Below are 24,819 nucleotides of genomic sequence, written 5' to 3'. Positions count from 1 at the left end.
TAATACAAGAAACAATTGTATATAATTTGTGTATCGTATCGATACATACATACAAGATCTATAGACAATAGGTGAAAAACGGTCATTTGATCAATCGTAGTAGGCTTAATGTTAATATAATATTATCCAAAAGGTCCGTTACGAGAAAAGAAATTGAATTCCAATGAAAAAATGATAGAGTGAAAATGTAGCCAGGATGTACTCGGAACGTTTTATAGTAAAACGCGTATTAACGGAAATAAAAATTTGTGAAAATTCGTCACGATTGCCAGATTACATTAGTTGGTTTAGATCGTGTGGTAAAAACTGTCGTATTTTCTTCGCCGTGAAAAAGTAATCGTACGTCGCTGCGTGACCTACAGTCTTAGCGAGAGAGATTCATGAAAGCAAGCAAGCAAGCAAGCAAGCAAGCAAGCTGCTGGTGCATGTCCCCCGTATTGATCCTTTCGATAGTAAGTGGGTACTACGCGCATTGTATGGAAGGTTTATACATACCTACCTACCTACCAACCTTGGGAACTAAACACGTACGGACAGACCCGTGTTCGACGTTCCTGAAGCCTTTTCGAGTCTCGAAAAGTTGTAACCTCTTCCCGTCGGTCGGCGTCGTGTGCGGCGGAGTGTTTTTCCAGTAGTATCGATGGCCATCGCGGCCACACCATTCTCTGCTCGTCAAAACTGGTATCGTAGCTACTATTCTTTACGGAATTTATTGTCACGCACTGTGCATGAACCAAAATAACGAATTTCAAATTGCAAGTTGTAATATAGCAGAGGAAATTGGTACTTGTCTAATAATATTATAATTAAATATCACGGATGAATGATTAATTATATTACATGTATAAATATTTCATTGTACAAAGAGGAATTTTAATACGAGAAAAAAATGATATTTATCTATTAAGATAATTATTTGTAACGCATAATTGATGCATCAAATGAATATCATGTTTTGCGATTATTCGCTATACAAAGTTAGGTGGGTTATGTAATATGTAATAACAATAATTATATATGATACGATGTCGCGATTATGTTTCTTCGATTGATCGTAAATGAATGGATACGCATAATGTTACTAGGGATATCAAAAGCCTTGTCTGACCATTGTAAGTAGACCACCACGATTAATAGGTTACAGTATAAATGGCAATATGGCTATATTGACAATTTTTTTTTCTTTTTCACATTTTTAAAATTATACGTATCAGAAAAACAAGGCATATATTAATTACTTTGAATTCGATACTTTAATGATTTTCCTGTAAGCCCACGAAAGCTTATTCTCATCCGTTAGCTAGTTGGATAGTTATCATTTTTCGAATGCCTTTAAACAGCTGTAAAACCGACAATTTTTCAAATTTCTTTAAATACTTTGAGATACGTTCAAATACCGCTTAAGTGATTTTCTGTTAACTCTCTATGGAACGAATTTTTTCTGCAGACAACTTGTCACGCATTTGCTTGACTATATCTGATTGATAATGCTGTCAACTGAAAAAAAAAAAAGAAAAAAATGAAATTACCTGATGAAATATCGATATATTAGCATGCTACCTAAAAGTTACACGGGCCCATAGGAGTTGATAAAAGTGAGTAATTGATAGTTACTCTTCGCATTCTGAATGCAAATTAGCTAAAAATTCTGAATAGTATTTTGAACAACTGTAACGTTGTTCCGCGGTAAAACATTATTTTATCTGAACACGATCCGTCCACCAGCAGCTAGACAGGTTGCGCACCACTGGTGTAGATGACTCTTGAGAGCGAAAACTCGGGAAATGCAGAGTCCACGCGTGTAATGCATCGCGGTAACAGAAACCGCCTAGAGTTCACCTTGCAATCTGCATTACCGTCCGCTTTAACCGCCACGGTGAATTTCTCTCGCCGACTGCTGATACATCGACGCCTCAGTAAGCAAAGAAAATGTCTCCCTCGCCCCCTCCGTCCCTCGGTCGCGACGCGATCCTTTCCTCTTGACAGCTTGCCACAGTACGTCCACGTACTTACTCGTCTATTTATCTACTTATCTTGTAGATCTTTCCATTCGCTTATGCACGTAATTGCTTGGCCGACTATCTGCTTATTTGCGTATTTGCGTATTCGCCTAGACAGCTGTCTGTCTATTTATATGATTACTCATCCGCTTAGTAGACTGCCCACTTACACAACCCGTTAATGTAGTTACTCGTTTACCTCTTCGTTTCTATACTCGTCCGGCATTATTATTGTCACTTCCGATTGCTGATGTTTACCGTGATTATTTGAACAAGATCGAACAACTCTCGGTTAGACGGGTATGTACCAGGTGTCGACTCGCGGTAATCTGGTGCACGATACGCGAGGAACGGATCTATCTTATCGTGCAAGACGGCCGTCCTTTTACCGACCGTCACACAGTGGTCAGTTTTAACCATCTGGCTAGAGGAAAGCATGCGAAGAATGTTTTCTGGAAAACAAACGGAAATTCGGATAACTTTGTGAACTAGACATTGGATAGGAAGCAACCGCGATGAAATTACCTTTGGTTGCTAAAGTAAACACTGTTTTATTTACGGCTGATGTTGTTATCGAATGAGATAACAAAATGTGTTTCTGATAGGTACTTGAATAGATTGCTCGTGCACGTGAGACATGCGGCCAGCATTTATGACCGTTATGAGAAAAGTATGCAAAGTATACGCATAGTATTTATTAGTGTACGTAAAGGAATGTAAGAAGTATATGAAGGAAGATTTCCTTAATTTCTCTTTAAATGAAGTACTTCACAAGAGCTCGTATTCTTTTCTCAAGAAACACGTTACTTTGTTTATCTTAATATTTTACTCACCGGTGGCCTATTAATCGGATTTTTTGACCGAAGTTTCTTTTGGGAGAGAAATGTCAGTTGAATTCGTCGCGTTGATATGTAAACACTTGATGTCGTCTAGGTACAATAACTCTCTCTTTTCAAAGATGCCCGCTGAAATTTACGTCGCTGACCCCTACCTCTTTCGTAAGCGTCGTCTGACTCATGACTTCAGACAATCTCTGTACGCTGACGAATAAAAAAAATTGTCGCGTCACAGCCGCGCGTATGCCGCGAGGCTTCCGATTGGTAGAATGACATTGGCGACGCCGCATTTTACCCAGGTGCGGATCTGCCTGAAACTAAAGATGCTTCAGCTTCAGGGCACCTAACAGCAACCAGTTTATACATCTTTTAATTTAATTATTATCCAAGTGCATACGAAGAAAATTAACTTGATTTTTTTTAAATATAGTGTAAGTGTAGTTTACACGAATAACCTACTTTTTACTAATTTTTTCTTTTTTCTTTTTTCTTTTTTTTTTTCAAATTTAATATCTGCAAATACATTTGACTGGTAAGCATTTAATCTTGTTAGATGACCCGCGTCGGCGTTATTTCTATACTTGATAGGATTAAAATACAATTTCACGATACGATTTGTCTTTCACGAGGCAGATTTCACGAGAAAAAGAAAGCGTTCCTCGGGCATCAGGTCTCGATAAGTTTAGATCCGCTACTGATTCTACCGACTGAAAATCAGACCGCGTAAGTCTGTGACGTCGCAGAGGTGCTAAGCATTCCGATTGCTAGAATGCTATTTGTGACTTTCGTTCTACCAATCGAACACTCTTAAAGCGCTTCGCGCTATAATCACGTCTATCTGCACCGACATGATTTCCAACCGACCCGTGCACTCTGTCATTCACGCCATTAAGATATCTCCATTGTGCATTTCAATATTTTGATTCGTTTACTTCTGTAACACCTAATTAAACCAACGAATGGCCTAATTCGATTTGACGGCTCGAGGGATTTTTAGTTGCCGTAACTGGACTGTAGATTTGATTGAATTGTGGTGTACAGTAATTACAGAAGACATACAAAAACTATACAGAATGTATGTTCAATATATTCTACAATTAATAATTTAATTAATTTTTATTTTGTTTTGCGTAAGTACATACAATATACCGATACACCTATCGGTTATGTTCAGGGTGTACTTATTACATCAGTTTGTATCGTGAATCCGTAACAATTCGCAGCCTAGACATAACCTCTTTATCGCCAGTATTTATTTCTGTCCCTTACAATTAGAGACGCTTTTTTTTCTTTCTTTCTTTTTTTAATTTTATTTTTGTTTAATAAAGACACGTAGAATCAATTCAGATGTAAATATTTAAAATGGGGAGTCAGTTTATTAGAACAATAGAATAAAATGATTGATAGACGGGGTACTATTAACCGATATTATTAAACTGGAACCATTTGTCTGTATCTACAGAGGTAAAAAATATGCATCATGTACATTTAAAATTAGAATAAACTTATTAATAATAAAATAAAAGCGTCGGTGGTAAAATCGATCTCTATTCGTTATATGTATGTATGTATGTATGTATTGTATTTCTGAACTATATTACACGTGTATCTTGTTAATTTATTAGAATTATCACGACATATACTCGTCGACGTACATTTTTATTTAGCACGTTCACTGCGGTAATAGAACATACATAGATAGATGCCTCGTATCGTATATCGTTCAAGGGCCAACCATGAAACTCAACAGCCTTTATTTACTATATACACTTTTTATCTCTGAAAAACATTTCCTTTTTTTCTTTTCTTTGTTTAAACAGTTACAAAACATTGCAACTACTTGAGTATAAAATCTATTTTAAAGCAATTTAAAATCGATACCTCCAATTATAAGGTTTTATGTTACAATAACCAACCACGTATTATAGGTCGACGAATTTGTCTAAAGAAATGCAAAATTTTCTTGTTATGGATAAAAATCTATAATATTCTATTTAAAAAAAATTAATTTCTTTTTCAAATGTCCGCCATTACTTTACTTACAACAAAATTATTTACGCCATGTAATTTGTCCATTTGAAGCAAATAACTTTTGTACAAACATTTCCGTCGTTTTATAGCTTTAGCTTATTATTAGATATTTATCCATTCCGATGTAAGCTCAACAGGCTATACATAGATATCTGTGGGTATAACCGTTCAGAGGTGCAGTATTCTCCCCTAGGAATTAACGCGTAGCTGACGAGCTGTCATCGGACGCCACCTACTGCACGGAGCTTAGCCCCGAATTACGGGGAATGAGATACCATGTGCAAGTAGAAAGTGTATAGTGTTAGGTAATTTCTGCTTCGATGCAGGACTTGTACGAACACTGACTTGTAAGTAGGTCTAGCGATGAGTAATTTCTAATAAATTATCAATTGATTTTCTCGCTTCCCTTTTCATCTCTCGATATAACAAGTAGATATTGTTTTAATAGCGAGATCATTGAAATGGAAATTTCTTCATTGAATGTAAATTTTAATGAACGTTACGGCCATATTAGTTACTCTCAGAGTACAATGAACTTGTATAAATAATATACTGTATGTTAACATTAAATATTACCAACGTGAAATGGAAGTTTACATTTATGGAGTTACATTGTATGTGATTATACCGTTTAAATCGAGTTTAAAAGTAAAATAACTTGGCAATCAGTCGAGAATATCATCCCTAGACGGTCGATATTATTTGCCAGTAGTATTCGTTCGATGTTCCACAATAATATTTGACCGTGCGTCGAACACCTTAAAGGCACAGGTTTCCAACAGTTGAGAGCTGTTTATTTATCTTCGCCTTGCTCGCATCTGAGGACGTTGGGGACGAGAGTGAGAAACAGTGAAAGCGAATGAGATACAGTTAACGTAGTGGGGATAACTACGCGACGTAGAGGGACAGAAACTCGTGACTCGTGACTCGTGACTCGTGACTCGTGACTCGCCAAGACGAAGATTATTCCCCGCAAGCACCACCGAGTCTCTGCATCTCCCCGTAAACCCGATCGAACAACGACTTTACACGAAACGGATTTACATTCAACTTGTAACACGATCTACACTAGCAAACATTTCAACTTTCAAAATGTTTAAATGCATAAAATATATTATTCGTGCGTCAACTACTTGGATATACTTTTTGCTCGAGATGTGTTCTCAACGTAGAAGCTGAATAGGGTGAAATATGAGAGAGTGATTCTTGTCGCGTTTCTTCAAAATTACTCCGAGTTTCATAAACAATTTTTCCGGTCTTTTTTTTCTTTTCTTTTTTTTGCGACAGAGAGGTCACCTGCAGTAACCATCTAGTGCCACAGGGACGAACTAGAGGATTCGATCGTTACTGATTTACCTACATTAAGTGTTTGGTTGAGGTTCATATACTCGAGCCCCACCCTGAATGTTATTTTTCGTCCACATACAATATAATCTGCAAAGAACATGAACGGAATATTTTCAAGCGTACTATTCAACACATTCCAATCAATTCTAAAGACTATTTTTAATTATCACATGATACTCTTATTTATTCCTTCTTTTTAAATATTCAAATAATGTTCAAGTACTCGATGATACGAGTGACATAACAAAGTCGAAAACATTCATACGTCAATGAATAATAAATCGTGCTAGACTAAATTGTTTCGCAACCTTTAGAAATTTTTCAAGCAGAGTTCACGCGTTGGCTTTAAAGAAAATTAATTGCCTTACATCATTAGTGTTTCTTTGGATTTGATAGCAGCCTGGTTATGAAATGAATAACGCGTTCCGTGCCACGCCAATTTCACGTGATTTTTTCCATTCACGTAGCATTATTCATCCATGAATCATATAAAGCATATAAATATTTTTATTGTAATTCTTCCAAATCTAAAAATATCATCAAGAAGAAGTAATTTATAAGATATACGATACAGCAAGATTAATCCTGTCGTATAAACAATTTATAAACACATATACGTCGAGTTTGTTAAAAATAATCGTTATAAAATGTTGTTATTTTGATGTTACAGTTCCTTCTAAATTGGGTATCGAACATTTTCACGTATTATTGTGATGTGTCTGACAACGTCATCCTTGCGGTCGTCAATGTGGTTTTTCACTTTTTCAATTCGTGACACTTTCTTATCGTTGTTTCAATTGTATGAGATTTCGTTAGAGATATGAGGCTCTTTTGATTCGTTTGATAATAGTTGTTCGGCCAACATTGCCGGTGCTTCGTGTAGGAAAAGGTCGACACACCGAGTAGGTTAGACACGTGACCCACGGTATGATAATTGCGCTAGACATATCGATTAAATATTAATTGTGAATTATATTTGACACGATAAGTCCTGACAACAGTTTTAAAACGTTTTCGGGTGAAACGCCAAATCTTTTCGGCATGTTAATATTTACAATAATACTGAAATAGAGATGAACAATTATTAGAATAATTCGAATGAATAAGAAAATTAACATTTTCAACATTAATTTATATAATGGATAATGTCGTAGAAAAATAAAAAAGAAACTGTAAGAGTAATTGTATTTACTAGTATCAAAATAAGTATTGCAAAAATATTTTCTCTTTCTTTACTACATTCAGTAATAATTTGTACATTGTGAATAATTGTTAATTATGATTAAAGTTTGTAAATGATTATCATTACCACCAGAAAGCAAATGACTTTGTTATTATTAATTATTATTCATGTATTTTTCTGCAACATAATTCTTTATAATTATCGAAAATGTTAATTTTTTTATTACTTTGATCTGTATACTTTTTCGTTTGTTTAACAAGAAAATATTGCTCGTGTGAATAAAGAAAGTCTACATTTGGACAACAAGTATTCATTAAAATTCTATTATAGTAAAAATGAACTAATAATATCAAAATATTTGATATGACACTATGTAAATGGGAGGGTGTTTTATTTATCATAAATGATCAATTACGATATACCAAATGGGTTTGAAATTTCAATCTAAAATGTTTTACTCGCCAATGTTACTATCGTATCAAGTATATTTTTGTACAAACAAGCTATTATGCCAATCATTGTTTGGATATTACAAATTATTTCACAATAATGTTTCTCTTAATAGCGAAAACTACAAGCAGCCTAAACGGAAAGTCCATCGTGGGTCACGACCCGTGCGACACGGAACGTGTTAAGGATAGCCTTCTTACATTACCACTGACCAAGTAATCTAGAGACACCCTGTATATTATGTACACTACCATCCATAAGTATCCGGACACTTAGGAAATTCAGGTAAATACCGTATTAACGTTACTATAATGTAAATATTTGTCAATGAAAATTATCAGTTGAAAGTCTGTTACGTGGGTATCGAAATTGTATAATACCATAGATGTTCTTATGATGCAGTGATGTAAACAAAATTAATTATTTTTGTTTGTATATCCGCTTTTGTGGGAAATTATTGCTTGCATTAACCGTGGTAGTTTAGCAATCATTTGTTTTAGACATGTCTATTTAAATTTTTGAAAATTGTCCAAAGTGTCGTTTCTGAATTTGAACGTTTATTGCCAATTTTTCTGTTTAATTTAGATGTTACATTATGTAGCATTGTTATGTATGTATGATGCGTTAAGGGTGGGTTTTTTACTGGATCACCGAGACACACGAGACACTGTACATTATACACATGCACCATCATTCAGAAGTAATTACACTTCCCAACATATCACACATCGAGTATTTTACCGAGAAAAATTAAATAAACAAATCTCTCTCTCTCTCTCTCTCTCTCTCTCTCTCTCTCTCTCTCTCTACTATACTATACTATACTATACTATACTATACTATACTATACTATAGTATACTATAGTATAGTATGTATATTTATATAGTATATAATATAGTAATTACATAATAATTAATAATGAAAAAAGTAATGTATATTTTACATACTATGAGAAATCGTCTCGGTTGATTATTCCGTGGCTTCGATAATGGTTCCCTCGCTATTGTATTCCTCGCAGATCCAGTAACAGTGAGCGTTTAAGTATTGGGATGCTTGTGGACAGTAGTGTGCATATACATATGCATTTGAGAACTCAATGACACTACGGCTCGATAGATTGCGCAACGTGCGCAGACGCGCGGAAAATCGAAGAAAACAAGAAAGAACCGCCTAAATTTATTAAACACTTCCAAGGGTGAGACGTTCGCCTGGTCTCGCAAACACCTCGCAATTTTCTCGTACATAAACTGCAACCTGCAACTATTGATCATGGTCTGCAATTTTATATATTTCGAATATTTCGATATTAATTAAATTCTTGTAAGGAAACAACACATTTTACCCAGTCCACCGTGCAAACATTTTATTCTTATTGGTACGCGCATAGAAAATTGTTTTTAATTTTCACGATATTATTGTCCAGGCTCGAACATAGTCTTATTATTTTCCATCGATAATGAAATATTTATAGATATATTTTTTCTGTTTTGTTGATATTAACTCACTTTCTTTTTCATTCGAAATTAAAATCGCATGAGTATCTATGGACATTATTTGGCTGTTTGTATTGGTATGTTAGTTATATTATTGTACCTTCTTAGCAATCTTTTTACTTGTCTCGAGACATCTAAGTAGGATTCAATGTGCTCATTGATATTTTATTTATTTTTTTACCAGGCTAAACAGCGATCATTTTGTTAATTAAGGATTACTTATTTAATTGGTTACGATTCATTCTGAAGAGGGTAAAAACCACCATCGAAACTCTTTCATCCCATAGGATTGGCATTGGTTATCTACGAATAAATCTAGATATTTATGAATTTCTCCTGATTCTTTATTAAGAAACAACATTTGCTCAACTGTGATTGGCTGAATCTGGCCCGCGGACCATAGTTTTCCGACCCCTGATGTAGAGAATCTAAAGTGGCGCCGCCGCACGCTCCAATTCCTAAGCTGGTAACGCCGGGATACTCGAGAGCTCTTTACCTACAACGTTATTCACTTTGTTAGTTCATGTTCGTCCATGGAGCTAATACGGGAGAACGTCACGGCAGGAATTAAGCAACGAAAAGTACATACACGTCTGTGCGTATGTACAGCCAAAAGCTGAAGAGTATGATACCAAAGGTACGGTCTTGTATTATCCTCAAAGAGACGAGCAAGTATTTCGAATTTTTATTCTCCCCTCGTTAACGCACACGACTAACCCAAACCTACCAAGAGTGTCATCTATTGGCTGGTGTTGAATTTAGATTCTTTTGTAACGCATAATATTAAGTTGGGCACAAGAGAACACTGACTGCAACAGTCAAGAAGCATTCCCCTTCAAGTGTACCCCTTGAGATCATTCTCTTCAGCTCCTAGCTGTATGTAACGCTGTATGTGTATGTCGAGTCCTTTGATTAATTTATGATAAATTACAGAAGAAACCATGGGAATATAGAGAGTAGCTTTTTAAAACGGGTCGGTGTGACATCACCGACGATCGTTTCGCCGACAATGTTTACATCGATACCGTTTCACCGACAATGTTTACATCGATACCGTTTCACCGACACGTTCAATTCGCCGATAATTTTCCCATCGCCATCGACATCGACACCGACTCCGACATTTCTCTATGTTGTGAATACATACCGCATACCATAACAATTTCTTGCCATCACGTGTCACACGTTACACGAGCTTGTATCATTGCATGATCTTTATTCGTCCAGTAAAAAAAACGGGGGTCCGGCGACTTGGCCCCGGTCGGCGGTTTGGGAGCGAAGCCTCCAACTATACGTATGTACTGCAGTGCACCTCGCAGCTGTGTACTTACATGGTTACTCTGAGGGATCTGTATATTGCTTTCAGGGGGATCGAGGGGACGCAGGTCCCCGCGCAGAAAGGGGTCTCAGCATCCGTATAATTTGGCACGTATGCTTTTAAATTTTTTAAAAGGCTTTTCAGCTCAAAGCAACATAAACAAAAGTCAGTGTCGATGTAAACATTGTCGGTGAACTCGCACCAACCCGGAGAAACCAGAGACAAATTTGTCTATAGTAAACGTTAAACTTGTAGAAACGCCTACAGTCTATTCGCTGAAAAGATAAAAATGAGGTAAACAAAAGCACGTGACTGGGCCAAGACCGAAACACCAGTGAGCCATGCCCCGAACAAATGTAGATAACAATAGAATTTACACAAATTAATATTTACAGTTTAGCAATTTTATCTGCGATACATGAGCAAGAGAAAGTGAAAAATATCGAGTAAAGTACGTGCCGAGACTTGAGAAGCCTCCTTTACGGCCGATACGATACATTCCTGGCCAGAATGACGTGTCGACAGAACGGACCAATGGGATCCCGATCTGTTGTTTACTTCCTTTTCATCTTCCCACCGAACGAATAATATGTACATTTATCAGTTTGCCGTTCACCTGCTTCTATTCGTCTTAACCTCTTCGTGCCTGCGTCCAGTTTCAGTGAATATTATTCTTTCCTATTGCGTAATTTACACAGTGAACAATAGTTTAAAAATCAATTAATTAGTAATTCAAATTAATTAAAACATTACTCGCCTTTTCTTATATTTTCTTATATTTCATATTTTATTTATTTTCATTTTATAGTCAATGTTAATCCGGGGAAGACTTTGACGGAGGTCCGTAAATGGAAAATATATATCTATTTTTTTTTCTTTTTTTAATCATTGTAATTTCAACTAAATTTATCAGCAAATTTCAAGTTTAATAGTCTCTTCGAACATGGGTCCAGTCTGTACTACATTACCAACTTTCAAGAATTACCTTTAAAAGGTAAAGATACGGTTAATAGGATAATAATAAAACCATTATAAATTTGGTGTCTATTGCAAATTCTAGCCTAAGCACGAAGAGGTTAACGGAGTTGTTTGATAAAATAATTTTCTATCCTGGGGAAATACATGTTTTGCACTGTTCTCAATTCTTTAGGGACATTGTGTGCACCGGGGGAGCATAAAAATTGTGGCATCAGAGCTGTAACGAAGCCACGAAGGTTTTCGATTGGTAGGACGACGTTGGTGACGCTGCATTCTACCAATTGGGAGTCGGAACGCGTTACCGCGTCATACATGCATATGTGATGTCACACTTTTTCTGCTGTGGTACAGAGATGGGCAGAATATTATTGGCTCGTTTAACGAGATTATAATTGTTCATCTTCTATTCGAATGTTAAAAAATATACATATTTTTGTTCGCGTCAGTAAATCAACTTTAACAAGTACAACTAATTACAAGTTTCACCCTTTGATGCTACTTTGAAGCGATGCAAGAAGATTACGTGAAAAGACATTAAATGAAAAGGTATAAACAACGATAAATAAATGAATGCAGTATAAAGTATAAAAACGAGTCGAAGAGAGTATATAATAATTTTGTACAAACTATAAATAAGTATAAACAGAATAAAGAAAGAAGAGCTTATTATATAAGAGTTGATAAGAAGTTGCTTCTAATCGAAAAAAGTGATTAATCGAAGATAAGACAAATGTTTATTACTTCTACTTTGTAATAATTGAAAAGTAAAGTTAATATAGAGTTAAAAGTAGAGAAAATTTGTTGGAGTTGCAAATTCTTAAATACACCGGTACAGAAATAATTTGTACGTTTAATAGAGAGGAACAAAAAAAATTGCAAGGTTAAGCGATGATTGTGCCGTACTGCGGGAGGCGTCTTAACTTGGCAAGATCAGAGAACTCGTCCTTGTAACGTGCAGTGCGCATACGCCATTTACACGGAATATCGGGACGCACCTAACCTTCTCTGAAACGGTGTACACAGAAAACCGCGTGGCTGGAACGGTGAGCCAGCGCGCAGGCCGAGCAACGAGGCAACGTCGCGTGGCCGACCAGCTGATCGGCCGGCGGCAAGCGGCAGCACGGGAGCAGAGGGAGAGAATCGCGCGCGCGACTGGGCTAATGAGTGTGCGACCTATTGGGAGTTGATTGGAGGAGGCTAAGCCAACGTATGGAGGAGAAAACAGTGGCCGCTTCTACGAAAGAGTGGGGATAGTCATTGCTATGTTGCCGCCGTCACGTCAAACACCCGTGGGCTCTTGTTGCCATTGCCGCTCTGTTTTCTACGATCGAATGGCATTGCAAGGTCTAGGAGCCAGACGTGCGCCTATCTACATATGTACGTTCTCTATGCGGCCGTTTCTTGCCTCGATATTCACCGAATCTCCTTCTAAAATCTATCTTACGACTTCTACACAGCTTTCGCTCTCATTTTTCGCGGTATTTCTACTATATACATATAATTGCTCGACGCCATTGACTCGAAAATCGACGAATTTTTATTTACACGCGCAATCTTTATCGAGAGATGGACATTTCTTCGTATGGTAGCTGCTCGCTATTATTATGTTTCGTAAATATTTTATGTAAATAAGAGCCGGTAAAATCGTGAAACGTTTCTTTAAAAGTAATTTCTGGACTTACATATCACGTTTAAAATCACTGTTGATATTAAACACCGTATGTTTCCATTTAAACATCGATAGACTGTATCAGTAGATAAACTTGTTCAATTTCAAACACTTTAGAAACACAATCTTTGAAGAAAATCAAGCAACACGTTTCCTACATTAACGAACAATCAATCATTTATTGCACAAACATTTCATATATCGCACAAGGTATGCAAACAAACATTCATTTATGTACATTCGTTATAAATTAGTTAAACATGATACGGAATTATTCCGTCTATTATACGATAAAAATACTATCCCGATGCGGTGTTGTCACAGCTTCCGAAATATTGCAACGTTGCTCGTGGTTTTCGACGTCGTTGCTCGTCGATAGAAAGAACTAGTATTTCGCTGCTCCCTTCAACTGTGTTCGTATTCAGTGTGAAAGACGTATCAAGTGTTCCGATGACAAGACCAATTTTGGTGATTTACTCGAAGCTTGAATATTTCATAATTCGGTGCGAGATCCGCAAACACGTAACAAAAGTACAAATTACAATGCGAGGTACACACACAGACACACACTGTGTGAAATTACGTAACGAGATGATAGTCATGTATCGGAATATCAAATTATAGAAACCAAAGGAATATACTGGAAGATTATTGTAATCGCGAATGACGGAGCCTAACAAGATATTTCGCAGGAACGTTCTCGAGCCGCGGTCCAGAATTAATAATGTGACGTCAGACCAGTGATTTGTGACTAATCGGTGGTTACCGTTATTCCGTGCAAACGTAGTTGGTTACGAATCGAGAAAAAACAGAGTGGAAATTGTAGACCAAGATCAAGAGACTGGGAACGTCGAGGAAAGCGACACGACCGCACCATCCGAGTATAGAAACGCGACTACTGAGAAACGCTGTGCGGTTCGACCTAAACCTGACATACTCTCCCGCCTGCCCTCCCGTCCGACCGGTTATGCTCGTCTGTCGAGCCGTCATCTCATACGTACGCTTGGTTCTTTCGATCCCCTCCACTGGGGACTATATCTCGCCAATACGCCCTCGCACAGCCTGAAGCACGCGTCGCCACGGCATATTGCAGGAGCGTAACTAGCGGAATCACTGCGAGGGCGCTCCATGTCCGACTTGGAGACAGGTGCCATCCTACGTACACGATGCTTTACATGACCGTGCAAATCGGTACAAGATTCCACCGATTAAAATAGTGTTTCGACTCGCTCCAGATACATACTTGGACAAGACTTGTACATTTTCATCGGGTACGTACTTTGTCATCAACGTGAAATTTGTTTGATTCGTCGGCGAATACTTGACACTTGATACAAATCACTTTTCACCAAATATTTCTTGTCTTTTCGTAGAATTGACAAGTTTCGATATATGTATACTATAGGTACATATACCGATGATTACAAACGTTTCAATGATCATCTGTTGCAACTTTGTACGAAACGTTTAATAAATGATTTATAATTTAATTCTGAATAATAAAAAAAAAAGATACGGAGCAAGCGATAGAAAGAAAAGTGTACAGTCCCGCGATAAAGAAAGTGTTTGACAACAGTTATCGTTGGAACGTAATGTAGTTTGATTGGTATTTAAAAATTCCGTGATACAATCTAAAAATATCGTGCAAACGTTTCACTCTGTCCATATATTTCGTTCCATTTGACATGATTTAACGACGAATACCCGTGAGTTGTATTACATACAAGTACTGTACGAAGTAACGCCACAGGGCAGACCAGAGACCACCGATCACATACAGGGTATACACACACCCTTTGCACGCCGTAGTGGCACAGCCACACTTTGCCACATCGATTTTACCGGCTTGCTTGCACTCACACTCGGTCGACCCGTTCACTGAAGGAATGTCTCATATGCCTCCCTCCGGCTCCCTTTTCCTCTCCCTTTGCCCCTCCTGACCCTCCCCCTGTAAAACCTCTCCGTCAGTCGGACCGGGTCTCTTTCCAACTTACACCACCGTCCGTCCCTCTCCGGCGTGCTCGGTAACCTCTGTTTGCCTTCCTCTTCCCCGCTTTGCTTCCTCTCGATCTCTCTTAGTTTCCCTCTCGCTCCCACCGAATTTCTCTCTCTCTCTCTCTCTCTCTCTCTCTCTCTCTCTCTCTCTCTCTTTCTTCTCTGTCCGTTGTGATCGCGGAGCGGTAGCGCCGTCGCGGGGAGATGGATGTTGCACCTTTTGCCGCATCTCGGAATCTCGCGCGTTGCTCATTTGCCGTACATAGGAGCGGTGAGGAAAGAAGAGGAGAGGAGAGGAAAGGAAAGAGGGAGTGCGAGAGTAAGCGAGCAAAGGGAGAAAGAGAAACCTCCGGCTAGATAGTAGTTTGCGAGCGGGGGCACGGTGGTCGGACAGTTCCAGTTCCGTTTCGATTAGGCGAGTCCACGTCGGGGTTTTTGGCTCGCTTGCGGCCCGTGGAAACGTTACGCGTAATGCCGTTTATCGTGGCCATTGACGGCACTCGGTGCTGCTGGTGCTGTTGCTGTTTACCCGGCGAGCTAACCGCACGCCACTTTTACAAGTGGAACTGCACTGCCGAGGAAGACACGAAGTGAACCAAGCTTCGTGCGTGTGGTCGGAAAGATAGCTTACGTGCGGCGTTTAAATCGTTCGATACACGACCTCCATGGTTATGGCCATACCCGAACCAGATCGTCAGGGTTAGAGGAGTGTGCACTGTAAAATCCGCATGTCCCGATTCACTGGGTTCGTATACGATACCACTTGGCATGTAACCTTCCTGAAACCAATGCTTACGTACACTCGCGTAAGCACGTAAATACAGACCGGAGACTCTGTCTTAAAAGCAAATCGCTGCCGGAGGAACGATTCCCCAGCCCTCTAGCCCAGTTCCGGGCACGGCCATTGATTCATCGATAAGGAAGTTTCCTATCCCTTGTCGGATTTTTCGCATGTTTAATCGAGCACGAACCAAGGGAAACGAAACATCCGTAAATCCCATCATCGGAATCCATCCTTTTAATTCATCACACGCAACACACAACTTTTCCTACATGACAATACCACCACCTACAATTCCATACATTTTTTCGACCTTCCGTAATCTTTTAATCTTTTCGATACCTATATCCACACAAAAATAAACATTTACGACAACCTTTAATTAAATCATAGCCGTAATTATCGTTGCGAAAACCTCTAGATTTCAAATCATGTTTAACGATTGATTGTGTTCGCTGTGTGGAAATACTTGTATTACGATCGGTGACGGATTCGATTGTTTCTCCCGTGGAATTCAACACGTTTAGGTTGTTAAGGACATCTCCAGTACAATTTCAAGATGGCCCTTACAGTTTGATATCGATACTCTTATAAACATTGTGTTTACTTTCGCTTCATCTCTTCCTGACTCCACCAAATAGATGCTATCGTAACATTTTACTGCGTCGCGTGATTATGTGTATTGTACTAGTATTTTCGTAATCATCTTGATCATATCGAGGTTGTGGTACACATCGATATTATATAATACATCTAATTTACTGAAACAGTAAAATGTACAATGTTTTTTAACGTTTCTTATAATTTGTCTTCCATCCTGTGACATTCTATTAACACGAAAACAAGACGGATAACAAGATCATTCTCTAGTTACGGAAAACATCGTATTAAGAATACGAAGCGTTAAAAATATTCAATGTTACGCTACAAGAATTCCTTATCTTCTCTCGCTATAATTATTTGTTGTCCATCCAGTGAGTAATTTACGTGTATCAGTTTATCGATCAAGTGAATAATACGTTATAATCTTCGTGAAACAAACACACAGAATATAATAATTGGAATGTAAACCTGCCGCATCGTGCTTTTTTTATACGATTCAAAATGTACAATATTCAAATGTTGTTTAATATTGAAACATGAAAGTAATAAACTTTCTGTAATAGAAATGCTTTAACAATACACGTATCGATTAACCGGCACGGTTTTACTTTCGATTATTGACTGTTAATTCAAACTTGGTGCACCGTACGTAAAAATAAAATGTGTCGAAACAAAGGTGAATTCGTCGACGATGTGTGAATTGGAAACGTGATCAAAGTTTTTTCAATGCAGAGAAGAAAAGTTTCATCGGAAAGACAAGGAGTCGAAGCGTGTGGAACTTTTTAAACGTTTCATCCATATTTGCAGTGCTTTGCGGTAGTGATGTTTTAATCGCAAGCAGCGTGTGCACGTCAGTGACAGAGCGTGGAATTCGAACGTGTGCGTTCCGCCTGGCAAACGCGCAAACGCGTGACCGCGTCCATGAGGACTTACCATTAATCCGGGTTCTTAACCGCGCGCAGAGTAAACGTGGCTGACACGCCGCCGATAATAATAATAAGAGTGCGTAATTTATCGGGGTATCGACGTCATAAACCTGGTGACGTAGCGTGTCATCGGCGGTTATCGTCGGTGTTAATCAAAACCAGCTTTTGCCTAGTGGCTGTATTTGGTGCGTATGTAGAAAAGTATGTACGATAGGAAAGCCAGTTAACTAGCCGGCCTGACCAGAGTTCAGAAGTGAAGCAGTGAGTAAAACTGCCCCCTTGCGGTATGCGTTCGTGGTTCCCGATCCAACCACTCCTCTGCCATCGAGTTCTTACCTCCTACCCCCCTTCTCTATCTCTCATTCTCTCTGCTTCTCTACATCCACCCCCCTCTCCGTTTTCCGTCGCCTTCCTTCTTCCCTCTTCTCTAGCCCCGTAAACTCCCTGCCCTACGTCGCCACCTCCCCGCATCCTCCCTCCCTCTCCCCCCCCCACCCTCTCTCTCTCCCCTCTGCTAGGGTCCTCCATTTTGTCGTGATTCCTCTAGCTCTAAACATATATCGCACATTTTCTTCGTACGGTGCTATTGACATTTACGTACAAATTGTGCGCGAAACCGTGTCTATGGTTGACACGCTGCCTATTAATCTAAGTAGCAAATACGACTATGGGGCTCCGCCATAGGCCATCCTGGAAGGTGTCACTTCTCTCTCTCTCTCTCTCTCTCTCTCTCTCTCTCTCTCTCTCTCTCTCGTTCTCTCTTGTACTGTCTTCCACTCTCACTCTTTCTTTTTTCATTTCTTATTAAACCTATTTCTTTCTCACTCGCACTTTATTCGTCTTCTCTTCTCTGTTTTCGTTGCTAGTCTTTCTCTATCCTTTTAAGTTTCTTCCTGCAGTAAATCGTATCTTTTAATAACATGCGATCTTCGTTGGCTAATATCTTCTTATACGCCGGTACGATTTTCAAAGTGTTAACCTCTTCTACAAAGTATCGAATCTTGATTCGCGATACGATACTTTTCTCCATGTTGTTTCTCTAAACAAGCGTATACTAAGTTTTTCGATATTGGTAATTGTACAAAATAAGTGTACATAATATGATCTTTGCCTTTCATTACGATGTTTTGAGCAGTATTTAGCATAATTCCGTTAGTACTGTAATGGTTTGTTCGTATTTTGTTGGAATATTTTTTTATGAAAAAATATGTTAAACGTTAATTTTTTATCAGTCTCTCTTACTTTCAGATGTCTGCTGGGTCACAAATTCAGATGGCACCCCAATCAACTGTAAACTCTGGTCAGTCGGTTCATAGTCAAGATTCGAACATGAGCACTGGTAAGTCGGCATATCTTGATCAGAATTGAAAATAAGAATTTTATACACAAGTGTATCGAGAGTTACCGAAATATTCGTTTACAATTGGGATATCTTTAATGGAAATATAGGCTCATCGCATAGTGATAAGGAGGTAGACCCGAATACTCCGGAAAAGGTACCAAGAACTCCTTCGGAAAGAAAAAGAAAGCGAAAAGCTGACGATGGCGGTGGAGGAATTACGGGAGGACCTATAGGAAGTAAGGGTTCCAGGTCTGTTGCTGCCCTCGAGAATAAAAAGATCAATGAGTATTTTCCAAAGCATCATTTGGGCAGTAGTCCCATTCGGCACGGTGGTGCTAAAAGCCCCTCTCCTCAACAGGGTTATCCCATGGTAAATATCAATGTGATATTTTTATAACTTTTCTTTATATTCTTACTAATATTTTTCTCTAATTATGTGTCAACAGTATCCACCATCGCCTCAACAACTCCTTTCACCGCAAGTAACAACACCCAATTCTTCGGTGGCAGAATTCTCTTCATTGATGCAGCCACCGAGACCTCTTCCTCAACCTCCACCTCCTCCTCCACCAGCCTCGACACAACCTGCAGGCTCGATGGTCAGCAAGCAGGTGCAGGTAAGGCCTACCAACCTCAGTAGGACAAGCCAGGTCAGGCAAGCGAAGACTAACACCCCAAATGTAAGCAAAATTTGGTCATTCTTGCAAACATTTGATAAGAAACAACCCATAAAACATTCAGTTTGCAAATTGAATCTTATAATTTCGCTTTTACCAAGTTAATTATTTTAAATTACATATAAATATCTCCATGAAAAGGTATCATAAGAGTTAGACTAGTCTAAATTAAAAGTTCAATTTTGCTATAATATTAATGACAAATATCTAGAAAAAATTCTATGTCAAAAGGATAGAGACATTTAAAACTAATTTCGTTCAAAAACGAAAGTGTTAATTCTTTATAATACCTTGTCATTAGAAATAATTATATAATTTGTAAATATTATGTATACATTTTATTTTACTTTTTATTACTAATGTATTTATCTCCTTTTTTGTGTAAAAAGTAAATCATAAATCTACTTCGTATATTTCATTTTCTAAAATTAGTATTATAATGGGCATTTATTGTCAGATGTTTGCAGTAAATTCAGCTAACTTCTGACTGGACTGTAGCACTGTATCCATTTGTTGTCATAGGAGTGCAGGCTACCTTGTAATATCACTCCTTAGTCCAAAATTTTTGGTTTACTTCCTAGTTATCGAAGCTATTTAATTTTAAGTTCATTTTAATTGCCAAAATAAAAACAGGTGTGCATGTTTCTTCTTTTCTTATTCGATTACAATTCTATTTCATTATAAAGTTTAGTCAACGTACGTACACAACATTATCTATACCGGGAAAAAGAAAAATGTAAAATACACAGTGTTTTACCTTTTTCCATATTTTTTACATGCACACCTTAAACTGTGCGAACATTTTTGGTGTTTTCCTTGCTGCCTGTGTAATAGTTCTCTTCTATCGATACGTTTGGATTTTATCCTATAATTTTACTTTCGGTATCCAATGTGTCAGCCTATTGGAATCGAATAGGATACAGTATCGACTTTATTAAAAACATATATTACACTTAATTTCTTAAACAGTTTTCCGTACCAAACTATCGAAATGTAACGAGTCGAAAACTTAGTCTTCGTTTTATCTTTATTTGGATGGTACAAGGTATCTGGTATTTCTGAGCTATGCTGACAAATGCATCAGATGTTACAGTAACTAGCTTATATTTATCATAAAAATATATTAATTGCATTCCAGACAGAACTTACTTGCCAGAGGATACAGGAATTTGAGACTCAAGCCTCTTCAGATTTAGAATTACGTAACAGCAAAATTGATGAGTTGAATAGAGTAAGTATAATATGTACAATTAATTTTTTCTCATCAAAATTATCGATGAGTATTTATTTCCAAGAATTTAATTCTTTTTATTATTTATATATAATATACGACAATTCGTTTGATTTTAAATTGAAGTATTATTAATAATACGACTATTTGCACTTCGTTTCAGACGACAGATGAACTTAGGCATCAAATGGCTAATCAACAGAAACTGATTGAGCAGCACAAATCCCATATAAATAAATGTATAGACGTTGTAAAGAAATTACTGAAAGAAAAATCAAACATAGAAAAAAAGGAGGCTAGGCAAAAGTGTATGCAAAATAGACTGAGATTGGGTCAATTTGTGACTCAGAGGGTGGGTGCGACGTTTCAAGAAAACTGGACGGATGGTTACGCGTTTCAAGAATTAGCACGACGACAAGAAGAAATTGCGACTGAACGAGAAGAAATTGATAAACAAAAAAAACTGCTACTAAAAAAGAGGCCATCGAATAGTGAAACTGGTAGAAAACGTAGTCAGCCACAACCTTCCTTGCACAATGGCACGGAAGCTACGTTTTTGAAACCGGATGCAGTACCTGGATCTTATACATGGCAAGAGTATTATGAAGCTGACGAAATACTCAAGGTAGTGAATTTTATATTCCTTCAGCTGTTGATGAATTTATCAATCTCTGTGAGATTCTTTTATCCCGTGAATATAATTTTTATTCGTTCGTGTATCGTTTAACTTTCAGTTAAGACAAAGTGCATTGAAAAAAGAAGATGCAGATCTGCAACTAGAAATGGAAAAACTCGAAAGGGAACGAAATTTACACATCAGGGAGTTGAAACGTATTCATAACGAGGACCAATCAAGATTTAACTCTCATCCTGTATTGAATGAACGTTACCTTCTATTAATGTTATTAGGAAAAGGTGGCTTCAGTGAAGTGCATAAGGTTCGGCAATTTACACATTTAAAACAATGTTTTGTAATATTCGATATTTATTTATTTATAACCAAGAGTAATTCACGTTTCTAGGCATTTGACTTAAAAGAGCAACGATATGTCGCTTGTAAAGTTCATCAACTGAATAAAGACTGGAAAGAGGATAAGAAAGCTAATTATATTAAGTAAGTATTTTAAAATTAATATTGTCTATATAACCATTCAATTTATATTAATTTAAATTAAAACCTCCGAGTGTAGTGTTGCAATACTATTATGTGTAGAACAGTATTTGTACTCTATATTTACGTAATGTTGGATCTAATTTTTGTAATACGATAATGTACTTTTGTTAGATTATTTTGAAATTTTTTTACACAGACATGCGTTACGGGAATATAATATACATAAAGCTCTCGATCATCCTCGTGTTGTGAAGTTGTACGATGTGTTTGAAATTGATGCCAATTCCTTTTGTACCGTCTTGGAATATTGTGATGGACATGATTTAGATTTTTATCTCAAGCAGGTGTGTATAACGATATATCTTTAATATAATAACATTCATGTATTCACATCTAACATTGGTTTACTATACTGCAGCAATACTTTATCAAGTGTTTTTCGTTTTCAGCATAAAACTATACCTGAAAGAGAAGCGAGATCTATTGTTATGCAAGTTGTGTCTGCATTAAAGTACCTCAATGAAATAAAACCCCCAGTCATACATTATGATTTAAAACCAGGTAAATTTTGTTTATATATCAATTATACTAGTACCTTCATTTTATACAATTAAAATTAAATATTTTCAATTGTTTGTTAACGTTATTCGCAGGTAATATATTACTAACTGAAGGCAATGTTTGTGGAGAAATAAAAATTACAGACTTCGGATTAAGTAAAGTAATGGACGAAGAAAACTATAATCCAGACCATGGGATGGATTTAACATCTCAAGGAGCTGGTACCTATTGGTATGTATATTTATACAATTCATTTGAATTCGTTAATAACACTTAAAAGAAAAGAAGTATGTTTATTTTACTCTATATAAACTTTTAGGTATCTTCCACCGGAGTGTTTTGTCATTGGTAAAAATCCTCCCAAAATATCGTCAAAAGTTGATGTATGGAGCGTGGGTGTTATATTTTATCAATGTCTATATGGTAAAAAGGTATGATTGATCACTGTAGTTTATTTACGTATTTTTTTTTTTATTTTTTTTATTTATTTATTTACTTATTTATTTATCTAATATCAACTCACCAAATTTTAAACTACAAGATTTACATTGCTTTCAGCCTTTTGGACATAATCAATCTCAAGCTACAATTTTAGAGGAAAATACAATTCTGAAAGCTACCGAAGTTCAATTTGCAAATAAACCGACTGTTAGCAACGAAGCAAAGGTATTTATTTTAATCTAAATTCGCGATGTTCCCCCTTGGCAGAATGTTTGAAAGAGGTTTGAACGTTACTTTGGTGTTTTTTCTAGAGTTTCATAAGAAGTTGCCTAGCATATAGGAAAGAAGAACGTATAGATGTATTGACATTAGCTAGACACGAATATCTTCAACCTCCAGTGCCAAAACATGGCCGACAAGCGAATAATCAACAGCAGCAGCAACAACAACAGATTCAGCAACAGCAGCAACAATCGTCGTTTACTATTGGCATGTTTAGTGGTATGAACGCGTCAAGCAGTTCGTAGTGGAAAGAAACTAAAGACAAAATCTTTGATATGCTAATACATGCCAAATCTTGAACACTGAATTGCACACCATCTCATCTTAGGAAAATAGCGATTGCTATAACGAACTGTAAATAGTAAAAACCCGGATAGTATCACCATCACCAATACCACGATAACCACTACCACTCCACTACCACTATCACTACCATCTCCACCATCTCTACAAACTATACTTACAGGCCGACTATATAAAACATTGCGAGAGATGCGAGACTGGTCGCCGCAAGTCCAGGAGCTTGCGTCTTTCTACGAGACAAGCTACATTATTCAGCATGACAAAAATGTTGTGTTCGTAAATATTCAATTGTATTATCGTTCCTTGTATCAAACAGTGAGCTGACTTGATAATAGTGTTTAAAGAGAAACAGAAAAAAAAACATGTGATAAGTCATTGTGAAATTAAGTGAAGTTCAAATTAAGAAGAAAAAGAAACAAAGGAGTGCGGCAACGGGAATCATTGGAAGTGAATTACTCGGTGAATAAAGAGCAACGGAAGCGAAAATATCCGAGGCAGAGCACGTCAAAGCAGTTAAGAGGGACTTTGCTTTCGCGGAGACGTTCCTCTCTTCTGAAGTTATGTATGTATGAATGAATGTGACGAAAGATTGTTAAAACTAGCGTGCGTGTATATATTTATACTATATATATATATATACTAATAAATCCGATATAATATATATATATGGTGTAAAGAACAGGACAGCATTGACAGTGGGAAGATAACTGTGGTGGATCCTCGCATGACCTCCGTGCGGCCAAGTATTCCATGAATATTTGACTGCACATCATGTTACTTTATTCAAATATTAACATTATTACTGATATCATGACTAATAACGATTAACATACACGAGGAGATTTGGTTGGTTGTTCCTATTCTGAAACGAGTGGGCTTTATCTATACTGGATTGATTGATCTAAGGTTTGAATATAAAAACATAAAAAAAAAACGTAAATGAATCGCGATGCTCCCAAATGAAAGAGAAACGTTTAGAATCGTAGTCCACCGCTTATTATATGCCCCATGCACGTGTACATTTTTAATCCGAAATTTCCTAATCGAGTGGCTCCTTTTTTTTTTTTTTTTCGAGAGTGGACTTCGGCGCGTTAACTATGATCTTACATTTTCGTGATATATATCTATTTGTATAATCAGGCGTTAAAAATTTTTAAGGTGAAAAAAATCATAATACTGTACCGACCTGATTATTATTTCTTTATTCATAATTTGTTTTATATATGTACGTTACATATAGATAATTATGAAATAGAA

At 37.2% G+C, this 24,819-nt stretch overlaps 1 protein-coding gene and 1 long non-coding RNA gene across 17 annotated transcripts in view; one reads left to right on the top strand and one right to left on the bottom strand.

Annotated features, from left to right (window-relative positions):
* LOC128881043 (serine/threonine-protein kinase tousled-like 2) overlaps nucleotides 1-24,819 on the top strand; it is a 37,929-nt gene extending 13,110 nt beyond the window's left edge. For 8 of the 16 annotated variants that reach the window (XM_054131696.1, XM_054131704.1, XM_054131703.1 and 5 more), the window contains 13 exons: nucleotides 18,860-18,950; nucleotides 19,061-19,323; nucleotides 19,400-19,633; nucleotides 20,769-20,861; nucleotides 21,025-21,486; nucleotides 21,596-21,799; nucleotides 21,884-21,975; nucleotides 22,172-22,319; nucleotides 22,425-22,536; nucleotides 22,629-22,767; nucleotides 22,856-22,967; nucleotides 23,095-23,202; nucleotides 23,289-24,819. In XM_054131696.1, the coding sequence (XP_053987671.1) occupies nucleotides 18,860-18,950; nucleotides 19,061-19,323; nucleotides 19,400-19,633; nucleotides 20,769-20,861; nucleotides 21,025-21,486; nucleotides 21,596-21,799; nucleotides 21,884-21,975; nucleotides 22,172-22,319; nucleotides 22,425-22,536; nucleotides 22,629-22,767; nucleotides 22,856-22,967; nucleotides 23,095-23,202; nucleotides 23,289-23,504 (2,274 nt within the window). In that variant the 3' untranslated portion in view covers nucleotides 23,505-24,819. Of the gene's footprint in view, nucleotides 1-7,962; nucleotides 8,133-12,637; nucleotides 13,015-14,318; nucleotides 14,578-14,603; nucleotides 16,047-17,843; nucleotides 17,873-18,155; nucleotides 18,309-18,398; nucleotides 18,569-18,859; nucleotides 18,951-19,060; nucleotides 19,324-19,399; nucleotides 19,634-20,768; nucleotides 20,862-21,024; nucleotides 21,487-21,595; nucleotides 21,800-21,883; nucleotides 21,976-22,171; nucleotides 22,320-22,424; nucleotides 22,537-22,628; nucleotides 22,768-22,855; nucleotides 22,968-23,094; nucleotides 23,203-23,288 lie in introns of those variants that run through there. The other 8 variants (XM_054131707.1, XM_054131709.1, XM_054131712.1 and 5 more) reach the window with 8 other exon arrangements.
* Nucleotides 695-14,300, bottom strand: LOC128881054 (uncharacterized). Its single transcript, XR_008457975.1, has 7 exons — nucleotides 14,073-14,300; nucleotides 9,712-9,837; nucleotides 8,796-9,108; nucleotides 4,880-6,301; nucleotides 3,296-4,778; nucleotides 2,834-3,153; nucleotides 695-2,452 (listed from the first exon to the last, which is right to left on the bottom strand). It is a non-coding gene; the product is annotated as an uncharacterized LOC128881054 (long non-coding RNA).

The sequence above is a fragment of the Hylaeus volcanicus genome, chromosome 8 (assembly GCF_026283585.1).
Source record: "Hylaeus volcanicus isolate JK05 chromosome 8, UHH_iyHylVolc1.0_haploid, whole genome shotgun sequence".
In the NCBI taxonomy this organism is placed as follows: Eukaryota; Metazoa; Arthropoda; class Insecta; order Hymenoptera; family Colletidae; genus Hylaeus; species Hylaeus volcanicus.
The sequence above is the reverse complement of the archived record's forward strand: the minus strand, read 5'-3'. Positions and strand labels throughout refer to the sequence as shown.